Source organism: Oncorhynchus keta, chromosome 25 (assembly GCF_023373465.1).
Source record: "Oncorhynchus keta strain PuntledgeMale-10-30-2019 chromosome 25, Oket_V2, whole genome shotgun sequence".
In the NCBI taxonomy this organism is placed as follows: Eukaryota; Metazoa; Chordata; class Actinopteri; order Salmoniformes; family Salmonidae; genus Oncorhynchus; species Oncorhynchus keta.
Window position 1 is genome coordinate 18,116,102 of NC_068445.1, and position 19,654 is coordinate 18,135,755.

Here is a 19,654-nt window from a genome sequence, read left to right on the forward strand (position 1 = left end):
TGTGTCAGCGAACCACAGCGAGGCTATCCAGTTCCTGCTCATCAAGACCGCTCAGATTCCCGTAGTATTGTGATTCTCCTGGCTCCAGCTACACAATCCCCTCATTAACTTTTCTACTGGTGCCATCATGGGCTGGAGCCCGTTCTGCCATGCCCATTGCCTGAAGTCAGCACAACCTGCCTGTGACATCTTTCTGGGGCTCGGATGGTGCCCCTGGCCTCTCCGTCATTCCAGCGGAGTACCAGGACCTCAGCAAGGCCCGGGAAACTTCGCTCCCACCGCACCAACCTTCTGAATGCGGGATTGACCTTCTCCCTAGCACGACTCCGCCCGGGGACGACTGTATTCTCTGTCGGGACCAGAGACCAAGGCGATGGAGACCTATATTGGGGACACCCTTGCTGCAGGATTCATCCGTTCTTCTTCTTCTCCCGCCAGGGCAGGGTTCTTCTTTGTGGAGAAGAAGGACATGACCCTGCGCCCGTGCATCGACTACCGGGGTCTCAACGACATAACAGAAGAACCGCTGTCACTCATCTCCTCTGCCTTCGAGCCGCTCCAGGGGGCCACTGTGTATTCCAAGCAGAATCTACGGAACGCCTACCACCTGGTGCGGATAAGGGAAGGGGACGAGTGGAAGACCGCTTTCAACATGGCCAGTGGTCACTACGAGTATCTGGTCATGCCATTTAGACTTACCAACGCCCCTGCTGTGTTCCAGGCTCTGGTCAATGATGTTCACCGTGACATGTTGAACCGGTTTGTCTCTATCTACCTAGATTACATCCTCATCTTCTCCTGTTCCACCCAAGAACATGTGCTACACATCTGACAGGTTGTCCAACGCCTCCTGGAGAACCAGCTGTTTGTAAAAGCAGAGAAGTGCGAGGTCCATCGTTCCACCATCCCTTTTCTGGGTTTCAACATCACCGCAGGGAGTGTGCAAATGGATCCCGGGAAGGTGGATTGGCCCCAGCCTACTTCTATGGTGCAGCTGCAACACTTCTTGGGGTTCGCCAACTTCTATTGACGCTTTATCCAGAGTTACAGCACCCTAGCTTCCCCCCTGTAGCTTGAGTCCCCAGTAGCTTGTAGCACCTCTTCCAAAATTTCGTTCAGATGGTCTCCAGCTGCTGACCGGGCGTTCCGGGACCTCAAACATCGCTTCACCGCAGCTCCCATCATCCTGACCCTTCCCGTCAGTTCGTGCTGGAGGCTGATGCTTCTGATGTCGGAGTGGGGGCGGTCGTGTCCCAGCGTTCTGACCTGGACCTCAAGCTCGTGTCCCAGCGTTCTCAACCCTGGACCTCGTATCCGGTGTGTGTCCACCCAACTTACAAATTTGGGGACAGGTCGAAAAGCATTTAACATTTATATCTATTTAGCTAGCTAGCTTGCTCTTGCTAGCTAATTTGTCTTGGGATATAAACATTGGGTTATTATTTCACCTGAAATGCACAAGGTCCTCTACTCCGACAATTAATCCACAGATAAAAGGATAAAAGTTTGTTTCTAGTAATCTCTCCTGCTTCAGGCTTCTTCTTCTTTGGACTTTATATGGCAGTTGGAAACCAACTTTAAGGTGCATTACCACTACCAACTGGACTGGAGTGTGGATCTCAGTTCATCTTTTAATTACCCACGTGGGTATATGCTCCTAAAAAACAATCTAACCCTAACTTCTATTCTGGCCCTAACCTAACCCTAACCCCTATTCTGACCCTAGCCCCTATTCTAATCCTAACCCTGGCCCCTATTCTAACTCTGACCCCTGACCCTAACCCTGCTAACTGGGGTTTAGCTAGCTATGCTAGCAGACATTTTCCTATGCTAAGTAGCTTGCCAGCATTTATTTCACCTCAGACTTTCAAGGACATTTATGTAAAAACACTGTATGAAAACAATATTTTATTGCAAACATTTTGAACAACAACCATTGTTAGACATTTAATTAATTTAAGCCAAAGTACGGTTCCAAAAGTAGCCAATGGGCAGAGCTCAATGAAGTAGGCCAGTGTTTTTGAGAGATGGGCCCAGATTGCATAGGGGTCATCCACATAAAAGGGCTCAGTGAGCAAAGTGAAACTGTATCATTTGTGGTATGTCCAACACAGGTGTGGAGGGTCACCTGCTTGCGAGAATCACCAAAGTGAACTGCCTGGATTTCACTGGTGTATTTACACAGGTAGTTCTCTGCAAAGTCAATATGCATGAGGATCTACTCTTTCCGCAGATTCTCTTTTAATTCCCTTAGTTTGGAGTATTGATATCGCATGTTGTACACGTGTTTCCCCAACTTCTCTTTTAATCCTTTGGAGAAGTCCTCCAGTAGAATGTGCAGTGTGACACATACCTTCTCTTTCAATCCTTTGGAGAAGTCCTCCAGTAGAATCTGCAGTGTGACACACACCTTTTCTTTTACTGTCAAATGAACAGTGAACTTCTCCATGTTTCCCTCTTTGTTTTTCCTTCTCTCTCTTCAGCTTTATTTTTCCACTCAAACCACCATGTCTGCTCATCAGCATCACAGTCAGATGTTTTAAGCTCTTTTGCTTGGCAAAAGGAGCACTCTGTGTACATGCACTCTTTATTCAGGTTCTCACAGCACAAATACGCAATAAGGTTCTCAATGTTTCTGCAGCTGATCAGTTTGTGATGCTGTAGTTTGTCCGCCATGAACTGGAGGTTGGCGTGGGTTTTGCAGAGGCATGTGTCCCTATCTTGGATTGATGGCTTGACAACCCAAAAATGACTTATTTTGCAGAATTCATAGTTGTACATTTTAATCTCAGATTTGTCACTCTTAAAATTCTGATAAAGGTCCTCAATTGTGCCATTCAATAAGCGCTTCTGCTTTTTCTTGTTCCTCGTTAGTGTGTCCTTTTTTCCTGCTGTTACTCTACTGTTGACATCACGTTCACAGAATCTAGTGATTTTATTTTCTGTGGCTGTGCTAATTATGTTACACTGCTTTTTCCTGGAGTGTTGAAAACTTGTTGGCCTGTTTTCATTTGCCCTCTGACCAGGCCATACTTTCTCAGGATGTTGCCTCTGAGCATTTTTGAAGCCAATTGTTTGTTCTTGGCCCTGCACAGTTTTTGATACTTTTGCTTTAACTCTGCAATGATGGCATTTTGAAACAAGAAATTCCTTCTTATGTTCTTAGGAGTTCCCTTCATTTGCTGTTTTGTCTTTGTCTTTGGGGAATCTTGTCTCTCCAATTTTATACTTTTTTTGGGGTATTTTTCAGCTTTCCGTAAAGTTTTATCAAGTTTGACATTTGCCATGCAACGATCTCTGTGTGTTTTTGAGCGACCTCTTCCAACCTTTTTCCTTCCATCAAGTATTTGATTTCTCATTCCTGTTGCAGATGATGAGGAAGGGGTATCAGGGCGTGCATCAGTGGCAGGTAAGTTAGGGGCAGGTATGTTGGCCTCATGTTCTGGCTGCAAGTCATCTGGTGACTGAGGTGGTGTGTTGCCTGATGGGTCAGTCTCCATTGCAACATTTCTCTTTAAAGTCTGTCTTCTACTCCGTTGATTGCATTTCCATTGCCATCTCTTGCTTATTTGTTCTTGCTTTGTAAGCTCAGAGATAGATTTCACTTCTTCCTTATATATTTTCTTCCAGTCTTCCTGTCTATTTGCAGATGTTCCTGGTATCGGATCTTTTTTTACATGTTGTTTCTATGTCTGTGACCTCTGTGCTGTTTTATGTGGCATCTTTTAAAAGAAAAGATAAATACTACTTAAGTTTTCAACTTGTGCACACCTTGGAGAATTTTCTAGATTAAATTAATTTAAAACATGATTAAATTTTAAAAAATGAAAAAAGTAATAACAATGGATTTTGCCATTTCCACCACATTCTGTCATTTCCACCAGTTAAGTTTGTGATGGAAATGACTGTCATGGAAATGACGCTTCTACAGTTTTTGGAGAAAAATGACAGACTGCTTAGCATGCTTTGGCTAGTATTACAGCTAGCATATAGTTTACACTAAATACATAAAAAGTAAAATTAATAATAATAATAATTCTACCACAAATTAAAGAAACTATAGCCTGTTAAGAAATGACCGACAATAAAAATATTCTCTACACAAGCAATATTTACCTAGATTTTTCTTCAACTTCTGGACATCACATCTGGAACAACTGCAGCCATGCGCTTCAGTGTCGCAATAAGTTTCCGTGGTAACTAAATTAACATTCTCCAAAACTTTATTAATGAGGAATTTGCCCTCAGTGGTGGAAATGACACCACTACCAAAGGACGGGTATATTTTGTGTAAATAACAATATAAAGGGCATACTCACAATTATTGATATCATTGTACTTAATTGACTCTCTCCATAGTAGATAACATGATATAATGTGTAATTATTAAAGTTTGCTCATAGAAAAACAGTAGGACCTCAAAAAAAGGGGACAAGGGCAAAACAGTGAAATTGAGGTATAAAATGCATCTGAAAAGTATCTCAAATTCTTGATAGAGAGGTGTTAAAAAATCTGGGGGATTGTAGTGTGAATTTAACACATAAAGAATAGAAACATATATTTTTTAAATAAAATCCCCAAAATGTACCCTGAAGACATAGAAGTGCCCGTAGTTGCAGAATCACCCATTAATAACTTGTTTTTCTTCAAATGGTTATAAAATACAACATGTTAGAGTCAACTAAGGGCCTTTTACACTGGTGCACTACTGAAAACTGAATTGTAGTTCAGCTCACATGAGATATTAAGAACATGAACGGGATTTAAAAGATAACACATTACAATTTAAACATCTCCACATGCTATTTTTTCTGGACTTTTCTATCTTTCAGTCCAAATGAAACCTTTTGGGAGGGATGACCTGATGTGCATTTTGTGTCATTTTTAACTACATAAAATTACATTAGCCTTCCCTATAGACCTGAATGAAAATCCATTGTAGATTCAGTGAACAGGTCATCTATTGGGCCAGGGCTGGGTCTCTCACAGGGGACTTTGCATGATAGCATCACTTACCGCTCAACTGTAACCCATTTAAAACTGTGCTTTTGAGATGATCCTGAAAATGTGTAATGGTAACTCCAAAAACATATTTTCAGGTAGTTTTTTCTGATGCCATTCAAAACAAAGCAAGTTGATTCAGTCAAGTCAACCTTTAATGGTAATAAACAGACGACTTAAAGCTTAAACCAAACTGCTGGTCAAACCCACTTCTCATACCGTGTTCATTGAAATATACCATATGAGAAGCAGTGAATACACTTACTTGGTAAAAAAAAGTTTTTGCATTTGGCTGCCCTCTGTTAGAGAGATGCAACATGCAGAAATCGCTTCTCCAATTCATAGTTGCTAAAATTCTAATAGTTTGCCTAGTTTCAGTTTGTGACAAAACAAGCACTCATAGTGTAGAGAATCATTATACCATCTAAACCGCTGTGAAATATATTTTCCATAACCCAAAAGATTGTGTTTGAAGGTGGTGTACAAAACTGAAAGTATAAGATGCAAAAAAACACATTTAAATCAAATCTATTTGTCACATACACCTGGTTAGCAGATGTTAATGCGAGTGTAGCGAAAAGTTGTGCTTCTAGTTCCGACAATGCAGTAATAACCAACGAGTAATCTAACTAACAATTCCAAAACTACTACCTTATACACACAAGTGTAAAGGGATAAAGAATATGTACATAAAGATATATGAATGAGTGATGGTACAGAACAGCATAGGCCAGATACAGTAGATGGTATTGAGTACAATATATACATATGAGATGAGTAATGTAGGGTATGTAAACAAAGTGGCATAGTTTAAAGTGGCTAGTGATACATGTATTACATAAAGATACAGTAGATGATATAGAGTACAGTATATACATATACATATGATATGAATAATGTAGGGTATGTAAACATTATATTAAGTAGTATTGTTTAAAGTGGCTAGTGATATATTTTACATCAATTTCCATCAATTCCCATTATTAAAGTGGCTGGAGTTGAGTCAGTGTGTTGGCAGCAGCCACTCAATGTTAGTGGTGGCTGTTTAACAGTCTGATGGCCTTGAGATAGAAGCTGTTTTTCAGTCTCTCGGTCCCAGCTTTGATTAACCTGTACTGACCTCGCCTTCTGGATGGTAGCGGGGTGAACAGGCAGTGGCTCGGGTGGTTGTTGTCCTTGATGATCTTTATGGCCTTCCTGTGACATAAGAATAGGAAGCATAGAAATAACTTACATTGAACAGGTCTATGTGAATTTGGTCGGGTCGCCCAAAAAGTTACATCTTGTATCTTTAGAGGTTGTGGAATTGGCAGGTTCATCATCATGTGTGACAGGATACAGACCATTTACAGTACGTTCTAAAATCACCTTTTTTGGAAAGTACTTGGCAGATTTATAGTAAAGAGAAAGAGTAACCAAAAAAGTGATCTGCATGTCACATGTTATATCTTTCCTCCCACTAAATTGCCCCAGGACAACTCTAAACGTCAGGATTACACAAGAATATGCAATGCCCTTGGCATTTCCCCCTGACTTTTTCATCTTCCCTGGCAAGAGCAAAGTGTTTTGAATGTGCCTATATAGACAGCTACAGAAATCAGAGCTATACGTGTGCATATTACAAATACACCAGTTAATGATGATGATAATAATCATTTGTTTGTTACTTTCTGTAATAAATATACCCTACTACATGTAGCAAGGATTTTAATTTATATGCACAGTTGGATTGAAATAATCTGGTTGAATAAATTCAATGTTTATATTTATATTTCCATAGAGCGTTAAATACATTCCAATATAGACAAAGGACAAACAAATGTATTTGTATCTATTCATCAAATTAGTATGAAGAGATACAGAACACCATTAAATATGATGCATAAAATGGACAGAGGGTAGTCACTGAATGTATCAACATTATAATCAAACTTACTGCAAAAGAGAAATCCAATGATTCCTTTGTGCATCAATACATTTTATAATAACCACTGTTCACAATATCTTACAAAAAAGGTAAAGATGATACAGAGCTATTGTTTTACGATAAAGCTGATCCATCACAATATCAGTCTTTCCCAAATTAGCGTTCATACGCCATACTATGGACAAAAACAGAAGAATTCTAAACCTGTGTGTTGAAGCTGCTTCTGCCTCAGCACCACAGAGAGCCAGCCATGGCAGGTCATCAAAAAGCAACTAGTTCCCACTCCACCTGTTCAAAACACTATTAATCTGCAGCCTTCCAATAGAAGGCTTGGCTTTGTCCCGGGAGCCAATAGAAATACGAAAGCTGCGGGACCGACCAATCCAAGGCCGCATTCTAATATGTTCTTTCTTTATCAAGGTGCCACTCCACTTCAAGATACTGCTTATTTATGACCCCCGAGGAGAGAGCAGGGAGGAGATATTTGTCTTAAGGAGCAACTGTGAACACTGTTTCTCAGGTTTCACAACACCTGATGTTGATTTTGGAACTGTCACCTTCAGTACTATGGTACAAAGCAGGTGAAGGAAGACAGTGAAGAGGTTTTATGCTGGCACCAGCCCTCTGCTGTCATAGCCAGCTAGAGAGACACCTCTGCAGATACCAGTGACCTGGTGTAATCTAGTCCTCAGATAGGGGACATTGGCATCAGCATCATTTGAACATCAACAGACTGGATTAAGAAATAAGAACACAATCAACAAACCCGTATTCATCCAGTCTTGGTGAGAGAGGTAAACGTGAACCTTTGTGGGCCGCACTGGGTCTTTTCATGACTGGACCTTGTTAGGTGAGTTGGTGAAATCTAAAAGTGGAGGCACTTCTCATGGATTCCAACATACCGGGGTCTTTTCTGTTCAACAACAGCCTGAACCAGTTCTCCTCGGACTTAAAGGCACCTGTGTGTCAGTACTCAGTGCCCAACTCCTACTACAAGCTAAACCCAGGCCTGAACAGCCAGCTGCAGGCAGCAGGCACACCCCACGGCATCAGTGACATCCTCAGCCGTTCCATGATGGGTGCTACAGGCACTACCACCCTGCTCTCTGGATACCCTACCATGGGGGGCTTTGGCACCGTGGCCACCCCGGGGGTCTACTACAACCGTGCAGACTACAACCCCTCACTGGGCGGCTTCACCAAGCCTGGCGCTGAGTGCCCCGTGAAGGGTCGCAGTGGCAGCTGCTGGGTAGAGAGTGAGTACGAGTGGAGAGGAGGGAGGCAGCAGTGCAATAACAGTGAGTAACTCCGCACTATAATCACCTAAACATCACACGACTCACACACCAACTGACTGAGGCATGGCTTATATCACCCATCCATAATACTCAGAGAACTGTATTATTAGCTAGATTCTTGTCATGTTTTTTCTCAAAGCTTAAACAAATGAATATATTTGGTGTAAATTACTTTGTAACTCCTGTTTAATTAAAAAACAAATATCTTAAAACATTTGAATAAATTAATTTCTCATAAGTTTTTAAATCAAGGTTCTATTAGTTAAAGGTGTAAATATATTTTTTTATAAAGTGTATGGCAGTCTATTGTAATCTATAATGTAATTTGATGTGTCATTGTTTAAATACTGGTTATCACTAACCATTCAGTCTTTCAGTAAAGATAGTGTACGTAGAATTTGGCTGACTCATTCACTTCACATACAAATATCTGGAATCTGATGACGTGATATACAAGGATAATTCTGCATAGGTCACAAACATTTTAAGATATGAAAAAAGTTTGTATTGAGAAATGTATCTAATATTACATCGGATCATCTCTGCAATACAAACACACCAAAAATACTATACAATTGGTTGTATATTAATTTTTATTCCTCCAATATGAGTATTTGACTAACTACTACTAATATTTTACAGATATGTAAAAATATCTATGTAATTGACCATCGTTATTTACCTCACTATTTGTATGCAGTCTCCAAGTGACGTAAATTGAAAATAAGTGTAATGCATACTTCATTTCCAGACATTGGGCATCTAGAGGATATTTCAGGCAGGAAGAAGCACACCAGACCTACATTCAGTGGACATCAGATATTTGCCCTCGAGAAAACCTTTGAGCGGACCAAGTACTTGGCCGGGCCAGAGAGAGCTAGACTGGCCTACTCCCTGGGCATGACAGAGTCACAAGTCAAGGTAAAGCAAAAGTCCCCATATAGACAGATCTAAATGCATCCACTGACTATACACTTCATCTGAATTAATTTAGTAAAAAGGATTACAGTATTGTATAACTGAATGTATGCTGGTTAAAATAAGAAATCCCACTAAGTAAAGAAATTATTTAAATCAGGTGTGGTTCCAGAACCGCCGCACCAAGTGGAGGAAGAAGAGTGCCTCAGAGCCCAGCTCCACCCAGGCGATGCGGGGTGAGCAGGGAGGGGAGGCCTCGGAGAACGAGGTGGAGGATGAGGAGTACAACAAGCCTCTGGATCCCGACTCGGACGACGAGAAGATACGACTGCTTCTGCGCAAACACCGCCGGGCTTTCTCTGTACTCCGCCTTGGACCACATCACGTCTGACACATAAACACAAAAGCTGCCACGCACACAGACACACAGACACACAGACACACACATCAGATGTGCATGTTGTAGCAAGGGGTAGCATTAAACACATTTTGTAGTACAGACACACAACTAAATATTCAAGCATGTTCAAAATAAGGCACATTTATAATGCAGTAAGTTTAAGGAGAAAAAAGGTAACGGTTCCCGTGAAGTGATGCCTTGACGTACCATATTTGTAACCATAATGGAAACAGAGGGAAGATGTTACCATTAAATGATGGGTGAAACAGTTTACATTGAAAATAGAATTCATCAATGACTTTCAATGAGGCAAATGGTTAACTGTTATGTAGGAAACCCATCATGACCTATAATCCTCAGCTGCACCATGATGGTTGCATCAAACGTGAAAAGAAATAGTTTCTCATGTGTACATACACATTATAGCAGACCAAAGCTAAATAGATATGTAAACCATGGATAATGCAGTTGACAGTACCTGTTTTATTTGAGTAGAATAAACACTTCAGGTCAAGGACTTTTTGTTTCAGTTCATCAAATTAATTTGCTCGTTGTACTCTTAATATTGAATGTCCATGTCAGTCAACTGCTGTACTATGAACACAGAATATTTCTATTATTAACTCTGATTCATTTAATTGGGAGCCTGACAATGCTGTTTTTGTTTTTTAACACTGGCGTTGAGGGTACACATATCAAGATAAGTCTTGACCTTTTATTTTGACTAATGTGTTAGCTAATGTCATGCAGACATGCAAGCTTTCATGACATTTGAGGGTTTCTGCGCATCCAAATTAAGTTGCATAAGGATAATGTAAATGAATGATGACATTTTTAATTGTACAATAAATTATTGTGAATTATTTATTGAATACAATGGTACAATGATTGTGTCATGCCTTGGTTTTTCAGTAATTGTTTTCATATAAAAGACAACAATCCCCAAACAAACAACTTATACTGTGCTGTATCTGACATCTAAACAGACATTGAAGTCTACATCAGCAATAGAGTAGTTAATACATTAAAAGTGACAGTTTAGACAGATGGTGGGTAGAAAGGCACAATCATTGAGCAGAAGTGAGGGGTCAAAGGCCAATCCCAAGGTGATCTATGTAGTTACCAGGGTGCTGGAATTGGACTGGCTGAACTGTTCTGTGTAGAAGACAAAGCCATCAGACCCATCCACGCCATCACAAAATCAATGCCACTATTCTATTTCATTCACTAATTGAATATCTCTCACCCCTGGCCCCTGCAGCTCAGTGCTGTTTGTCATTAGGACAGATGCTACGGAAGTGTGTGAGGGTGTGCCCAGCACCAGGGAAAATATGCATTGTGCTTGTTGTACTGTTGAAACAATTATGCAATTGTTGATAGTTAAACATCAACAAGATGCTAGTCTCCCTAGGCAGACGGGTTGTCTCCCACAATGTGAACAATGCTCCAGGTCTGGGATTTCTGAGACTAACAAGACGCTAACGTCAAGAGTTAGGTCGCTCTACAGTTCAGGATAGAGATATGTTAACAGCAACAGCATACAGACTACAAACTTAGAGAATATAACCATATGAATATGCTATACCAGATACCTTTCTACTACTAAAAGTTCTATACACAGGAGAGAAAAGGCAGGGAAACCCATCTCTGAGAAGAGCAACATTGATATCAGTCTTGGCATGGTTGGGAAATAAAGCCTGTGCTGTATCACTGAATCTAGGAAACTCCCAGAACACTTCAGTTCTTGTGCAGCTTCGTATGAAAGTGAAAAAAAAAAGATTTCAAAGAGCCCAGTTCTGTGAAACTGCAAAAGCTCTTCATAAATGAGACTTGCATATTCATGGAATCTGCTTTACTTAAATCTTTCAGCATCTAGGCCAGGGCAGGTAATTTCCATTGTTTTTGGTGCGCATTTTACATTTGCTGACTGCAGACTGTACTTTTTCTGCTGATTATTTTGCCTAGCACTTGATAAATCCAAGGCAACGTTATTGGATCAACATTTGTCCTCCAAAATGCAATAATTGTGAGGATCGGATTCAGACCAACTCACAATTTCAGTTGGCTTTTCCTTTCTGGAGTTTTAAAGGGTATTGATCGAAACAACTTGGCCAGTTCTGACCGTCCGAAACAGCCAGCCCATTCCACCTTGAGAGGGCACGTTTAATATCCCATCTACTTCACACAAAGTCCTATCAATACGCAGCTTCACTTTCTCTCTCCAACCAAAGAGGCAAGTCTCAGGCTGGGCTGGATTCTCAAACCATAGAATGGAAATAAATAACATGGCCATAATAAGTTCAAGTTGAGTGTGTAAGGTCCAGATGGACATTTAGCATGAGAATAATCAAATAAAAGTTGACCTATTTCAGCATGACCTCTCCAAAACACCTTGCAGTGATCTGTGTGTGTTCCTCCCTGACAGCAAGTATAACCCATTGTAACCCAGTTGATGGGAACTGTTTAAGGACACTTCACCACGAGCATGGGAAAGTCCAGGCATTCTCGTTTCATGCATTAGGCCTACATTAAAGGAGTGGTACGTCGTCAGTGGTATGTTACAAACCAGCTGCATCCAGTGTTGTCGATAAGCATTGGAGTGAAACCATACATAAGGAGCTGTATTCGAAATCACATGGCAATGCTTGTGTTATGCAGAGCCCTGGTGTGACTGAAAGAGAAAGCCCAATAGTGATCAGAGTTACCTGCCAAAAGGAAAATCCTTGCACAACTCGAAGATAAATTGGAAGTAGAATGCCAACTGAAAAGAAACAAGCTAGTAGCTCTAAAATTGATATTGATTTTGCAAAGGTAGAATCTCATGAAGGGAGAGTTATACAGTAATGTAATTGCAGTGGTCAACATTTATTTACAAAACTGGAAGCATTACAAGAATGTAGTGTTTGTTTGTGTTCGACCAGAAATGACAAACATTAGTCCACTCCATCTAACAATACTACTGGCCTCATGTTGAACTCCAAACCAAGAGCATTCCCCGGAGGGCATTATTAGAATATGTTGACCATACCATGAATCAACTACTACAAATATGTTATTGACAGGTGGGCCTTGCACTTTCCACGCAGACACATCAATCATTAATTGTAAACAAACGTAAGGAAATTTGAGAGGGTACAGATTAAAAGGATCTATACATTTGAACTAATGAATCCTGGTATTATCAGTCTACAATTACTTCACAGCAGATTGAGTGTAAATCAGTCAACACATACTAGAGGAAGATTGATTACAAATGATGCATTTTCCACCTCAAAATATAGGGAGTATAACAGTAATATAAATAAGTCATTAATATGCATTGTGCATTCTGAATAACACATACAACTATAAAATAATATGAAAACCATGATTATATATTAAAAGTCTTTGAATTAGTCTGTAATAAAACAAAATGATGCAAACCAGCCATCCACTTCATAGAAAATACAGAGGATGGACAATGAACAAAGAACTGCTGCAGCACAAATCAACATAGAACACGGAAAATAGATCAAATCAATAAAATTACTTCAACCAAAATAATATAGTGGTTTCAAGCTTAAAATGTTGTGAACTGTGCGTGTGTTTGTGTGAGCATGTGCCTGGGTGTGCATGTGCCTGGGTGTGCATGTGCCTGGGTGTGCATGTGCCTGGGTGTGCATGTGCCTGGGTGTGCATGTGCCTGGGTGTGCATGTGCCTGGGTGTGCATGTGCATACTTGCATGTGATTTTGTGTGTGGCTGTGATATCAGACATCCATTCCAGACACATTCACTTAAAATAATTGTATGGTAAACAAGTTATAGTGATTTGGCAGAAGTTAAACTGATCACAGTAACTGAAACAGTAAAACAATAGATGGGTCGTTCCACGAAATGAGTGCCTTTTGCATCCATTTGATATTTTTAGAATAGATGATGCACAAATATTTCATTTTAAAAGCCAGTTATATTCAATGAAGTGCCCTTTAATATAGACCACACAGATAATTCAATAAATCAGATGAGTAAAGACTCTAAACATCTCTCCATGTACCCTCTGTGACTTCTAGGAAGATTAACCCACTTAACCCCAACACTTCTCCAACTTTTCACCATCATTGTAAAGCCCTAGCTATTTTGTTGCTTTGACAGTCATTTCTGAAGATAATTTATTTAATGTGATTAGTAATTCATTTATGTCTGTTACTCATTTTAAGGCCAACCCTGTTACGTGAACTGAACTCTTCATTTAATATGGTTAAACTACTCATTTTTAAATATATTTTTTCCAAAAGAAAAATGAACATCTAATTTTCATATCAGTGTAAAAGCAGTTGAGCTGGTTCTACTTTTTGTCCATTTTCTGGTGTTTTGTGGTGGAGAACTGAGCCGGTCGAGAACAACACGCCAACTGTTACCCACATATAGACAGTCCACATTTTTTTTTATTACATTTTTTGGGTGAAGCTTGCATTCAATTTCCACTCTGTTGAACACAACAAGCTTATATTCCCCGTCACAAGGGGATTTGCGGCTGATTTACAGTGGCAAGAAAAAGTATGTGAACCTTCTGGAAATACCTGGATGTCTGCATAAATTGGTAATACAATTTGATCTGATCTTCATCTAGGTCACAACAATAGACAAACACAGTCTGCTTAAACAAATAACACACAAACAATGATATGTTTTCATGTCTTTATTGAACACACCGTGTAAACATTCACAGTGCAGGGTATGTGAATCCTCCACACATAGTGTTGTATGTTCCATCCAAACAACTCAACCGTAGTTTAATCTGTCCACAGAATATTTAGCCAGTAGCGCTGTGGAACATCCAGGTGCAGTTTTGGAAACATAAGACGCGCAGCAATGTTTTTTTTGGACAGCCGTGGCTTCTTCCATGGTGTCCTCCCATGAACACCATTCTTGTTTAGTGTTTTACGTGTCGTAGACTTGTCAACAGAGATGTTAGCATGTTCCAAAGATTTCTGTAAGTCTTTAGCTGACACTCTAAGATTCTTCTTAACCTCATTAATCATTCTGCACTGTGCTCTTGCAGTTATCTCTGCAGGACGGCCACTCCTAAGGAGAGTAGCAACAGCGCTGAACTTTCTCCATTTATAGACAATTTGTCTTACCGTGGACTGATGAACATCAAGGCTTTTAGAGATACTTTTGAAACCCTTTCCAGCTTTATGCATGTTAATAACTTGTAATCTTAGGTCTTCTGAGATCTCTTTTGTTCGAGGCATGGGGCAAAGGCAGCTCTAACCAACATTTCCGATCTCGTCTCATTGATTGGACTCCAGGTTAGCGGACTCCATTAGCCTAGGAGTTCACATACTTTTCCCAACCTACACTGTGAATGTTTAAATGATGTAGGCAATGATGTAGGCAACAACGACAACTAAAAGTTCTAATATAATACAGTTTCTCCCCAACCAGATTAATCTCCCTCTTCCTCCTTGACCTTTTTCTTCTTTTTCTTCTTTTTCTTTAAATGATACAGGCAAGGAAAATACATTAATTTGTGTGCTATTAGTTTAAGCACACTATGTTTGTCTATTGTTGTGACCTAGATGAAGATCAGATCAAATTTGATGACCAATTTATGCAGAAATCCAGGTAATTCCAAAGGGTTCACATACTTTTTCTTGCCACTGTAAGATTAAATTGTCAACCCTGTTACTTTATTTGGCACTTAATAGGCGCTTTCTATAGTAATTGTTTTATTAAACCTCTTGAGATGTTTGTGTTTTTTATTACGTTGATCATGTGCTCTTTATGACAGAATGTTAAAATTAGGTGAATGCATCATTAAAAACAAAATAACATTCAGCCAGTTCCCCTGAACAAGATACATCTCTATTAGCACACTCCTCAATTCTCTAAAAAGACTAACAAATATTTGAAACTTTGAGGAGCTACTTTAAAGGACTAGCCCATAGTTTGTGGAATAAAGCACTTGATGGTAATAACGTAGCTGCGTACCACAGGCAATACACATCAGAAATGAAAACAGACTACATAACTGCCAGCTATCATGGTGTCTTAATGTCCTGTAGAGTAGGGACTAACCTTACAGTTGAACCATAATAAGTTTGTCCATTACATGGGCCCACCCCATAATATGTCAATGTACAACCCACCAGAGAGCACACCCAGCAGAGTGGAGTAGCAGGCAGGCAAAGCCCAGTGATAATCAGTATTCAGCAGCATGTAGATGTTATACTTTAGAGTCTGTGGGAATCCAAGTTAGAGGTCCGATGGGGGAGGGAGGGCATTTCCGTTTTTCATACTGACCTGATGGGCTCCCAGCCTGAATCTGGTCCCACTGGTCTTTTACACGATCTTATTGATTTAAGCTGAGTTATAACCATAGTTATGGAAGGAGGTTAGGAAAAGAGACCTCAGCATGGCATTTAAAAAAAAAAGTAGATTGTTCGAGGGATGAGCTGGGATAGTATGTACAGTGCATTCAGAAAGTATTCACACCCCTTTACTTTTTCTACATTTTGTTGTCAGAGCCTGTATTAAAAATAGGTTACATTTAGATTTTGTGTCACTGATGCACACACAATACCCCATAATGTCAAAATAGATTTTTTTAAAGAATTCTTTTGAAATGAATAATAAATGTAAGGTTCAAATGCTTTTAGTCAAATATGTATTCAACCCCTTTGTTATGGCAAGCCTAAATAAAAAAATAAAAAGCAGGCGCTGTCAAATATCCCTTTGAGGATGGCAAAGTTATTAATTAGGCTTTTGATGATGTATTAATACACCCAGTCACTAAAAAGATAGAGGTATCCTTCCTAACTCAGTTGGAGGAGAGAAAGGAAACTACTCAGGATTTTTGTGATTTTGGTTGTGATATGAGAAAACTGACGATGGATCAACAACATTATACTCACTCCACAATACTAATCTTGTATCTATGGGGGTGCCACAGGGTTCAATTCTCGGGACGGCTCTTTTCTCTGTATACATCAATGATGTCCCTCTTGCTGCTGGTGATTCTCTGATCCACCTCTACGCAGACGACACCATTCTGTAACCTCCAAACAAGCTTCAATGCCATATAACACTCCTTCCGTGGCCTCCAACTGCTTTTAAATGCTAGTAAAACTAAATGCATGCTCTTCAACCGATTGCTGCCCGCACACGCCCGCCCGACTAGCATCACTACTCTGGACGGTTCTGACTTAGAATATGTGGACAACTACAAATACCTAGGTGTCTGGTTAGACTGTAAAGTCTCCTTCCAGACTCACATTAAGCATCTCCAATCCAAAATTAAACCTAGAATCGGATTACAATTTCGCAACAAAGCCTCCTTCACTCACGCTGTCAAACATACCCTCGTAAAACTGACTATCCTGCCGATCCTTGACTTCGGCGATGTCATTTACAAAATAGCCTCCAATACTCTACTCAGCAAACTGGATGTAGTCTATCACAGTGCCATCCGTTTTGTCACCAAAGCCCCATATACTACCCACCACTGCGACCTGTATGCTCTCGTTGGCTGGCCCTCGCTACATATTCGTCGCAAAACCCACTGGCTCCAGGTCATCTATAAGTCTTTGCTAGCACCATAGCTGGGTTGTGTTCCGGATGATGCACGACTCTCGTACGGGAGTTGCAGTGTTGAGACAAGACTAACTACCAACTGGATACCACGAAATTGGAGAGAAAAAAAGGGTTAAAAGGTATTTATTTTTTATAAAACACAAGGCCAAATCTACACTGGAGTTGCTTACCAAAATTACTTTGAATGTTCCTGAGTGGCCTAGTTACAGTTTTGACTTAAAACGGCTTGACAATCTATGGCAAGACTTAATAGCGCCTGTCTAGTAATGATCAACAATCAACTTGACAGAGCTTGAAGAATTTTAAGAGGTATAACGGGCAAATATTGTACAATCCAGGTGTGCAAAGCTCTTAGAGACTTACCCAAAAAGATTCACAGCTGTAATCGACCTTTACAAAGTATTGACTCAGGGGTCTGAATACTTACATAAATGAGATGTTTCTGTGTTTCATTTTCAATAAATTTGCTAAAATGTATAAAAGCATGTTTCACTTTGACATTATGGGGTATTGTGTGTAGATGGGTGAGATTTTTAAAAATTGAATCCATTTTTGGAATTAGGCTTTAACACAACAACGTGAAATAAGTCAAGGGGTATGAATACTTTCTGAAGGCACTGTATGTACTGGTGAAATGTATGTTTTTAACAAAAGACAACACAACATGAGAATGCACAGAGAAATGTATATTATGCTACTGCTCTATTCTGAAGAGGGACGCAACCTGGCCAAACATGCTGACGGTGCATTGAAATACTGTAGTAGCTTTTGTTTATTGTGTTTCTGAATATTTGTTTTAAGCATACTTATATTGATAGTAACCAGTTAAAAGTTAGAAAATAAATAGGTAAAATGAAAGACTACTAAAATACAACTGAAAAGCATGCATGCATATTCCATTCAGGGATGTCAGAAGGAATACTTAACCGTAGACCCTTGACACTTGAAAACCGTTTGATCAGCTGAAGTTAGGGTATTTACTTGGCAAGATGCCAGTGTGTGTGTCCTCACATGTCTCTTTAATCCCATTGGGACAGACCGGTGCCCTCCATGACAAGACCAGCAGTCCCATTGTCTTTTCGTTGGCCCTATTCCATCCAGCAAACTGCCACACATACTCTGGTTCCAATGGTCGGGCACTGAAGGTAGGACTCCAGAAAATACCCCCTGCATCTCTGTGTATTTTGGGGTCAGACGATTTAAGATATATGGCCGAGCACAGGACAGAGCAAATTGTCCGTCAAAAAAAATCCATAATGCTGATGATCAAATCTGTGGTGATGTCACCCAAGCCATGGCAATCAATAACTTGGAGTGAGAGGAGAAGAGAACATGAGGAACCTGGTTGGGTGGATACTGACTGACTGCATGTACATCAGAGAGAGGCTGGGTCCCGTGACTGGCTACGAGCTGTTCTGTTTATCCTCTGGTACAGATAGTGGAGTGGGAGTGTGATGGTGATGGCCAGTGGGACTTGTGTTGGATAGATACTGGCATACCTAAAGGGAGAAAAGTTAATACACTCTTTACCATCCACAAGGAAAACATAACATCTATAAATAATTTGTTATTTCAATGTGTAAATGAATTATATAAGATTGGTTAAAGGAGTTACAAAAAAATAAAACATAAAAGTCCAAATTGGGTGAAATCCTACTGGATTCATAGATGGAACCAGGAGAGGCATGGCAGACCAGATCATCACATATGATTTGGAATGCTGTCCATCTCATTGAAAAGCTAATTGACAGGCCTAAGTTCTTCCGATGCATAAAGCAAAGCCAGTTCAGAAAGGGAACCTGAGTGCATCTAATTAGATGCTAGTAACAATCCCGCTTACCTTATTTGGCGGTCCATTTAAACTGACAGGTTCTGTTCAAACATCCTACTGCCGCTTGCTGCTACTGCTAGTATGCGTTTGTTCCCACCACCAAACCAGCTTCCACCTGTTAGGTTCTGTTTTTCTGCTGGGGGATTGGTATAGCCATCCACGCTCACTGCTTGTAGGTCATTTTATATATTGATGCTTTGCTTGGGCTGTGAGCTACCCTGAAGGAGCAGAGCCTATATCGCCAAGACTTGCATTATTAATTCTTTAATAAATGGTTAAACATATTTTTATGTGGTGTTTCCTTTCTGAAATGGCTTTCATCACCTTTAGATCCTCCTGAAGAGGAATCCTCATAGAGGAGAAAACCATCCTATGAAAAAGCCATATAACAGGCAGCAAAACAAAATCACAGGCGTAAAAATGGCAATACACTGCTCTGCACGATGCATGTCTCTCTGGCCGGCGATCTGTCTGGTAATGAATGAACAGAGGTCCCACATTGGGCTTGGTGTAGCTACACACAGTGACAGAAGAGAACATTCTATAGACATAGATCAACAGAAGTGACATTAAACTACATTATGCACAAAGGAGACAGTTTGTCCACAGAGCCACTTCATCTTAGTTCATCCCCACAGCACTCCACTGGACCAGCCTGGCCTTTGGCTCTCTGGGGAATAAGGCCCAGGAACTGGAAATGAT

At 40.2% G+C, this 19,654-nt stretch overlaps 2 protein-coding genes across 3 annotated transcripts in view; one reads left to right on the top strand and one right to left on the bottom strand.

Moving 5' to 3' along the window:
* The first annotated feature begins 7,366 nt into the window (after nucleotides 1-7,366).
* Nucleotides 7,367-10,409, top strand: nkx6.3 (NK6 homeobox 3). 2 transcript variants are annotated; one of them, XM_035736055.2, is made up of 3 exons: nucleotides 7,367-8,226; nucleotides 8,978-9,147; nucleotides 9,317-10,409. In XM_035736055.2, exons 1-3 carry the CDS (start codon nucleotides 7,815-7,817, stop codon nucleotides 9,533-9,535), a joined length of 801 nt encoding a protein of 266 aa, XP_035591948.1. In that variant the 5' UTR covers nucleotides 7,367-7,814; the 3' UTR covers nucleotides 9,536-10,409. The 2 variants fall into 2 exon arrangements, with proteins under 2 accessions (XP_035591948.1, XP_035591947.1); XM_035736054.2 differs by having other exon boundaries at nucleotides 7,368-8,226; nucleotides 9,305-10,409.
* Nucleotides 10,410-12,388: 1,979 nt separating this feature from the next.
* The window catches only part of LOC118358339 (inositol polyphosphate-5-phosphatase A-like), a 44,868-nt gene continuing 37,602 nt past the window's right edge, over nucleotides 12,389-19,654 (bottom strand). The window contains exon 16 of the mRNA XM_035736056.2: nucleotides 12,389-18,620. The gene's annotated coding sequence lies outside the window, so the exon portion shown is untranslated. The remainder of the gene's footprint in view (nucleotides 18,621-19,654) is intronic.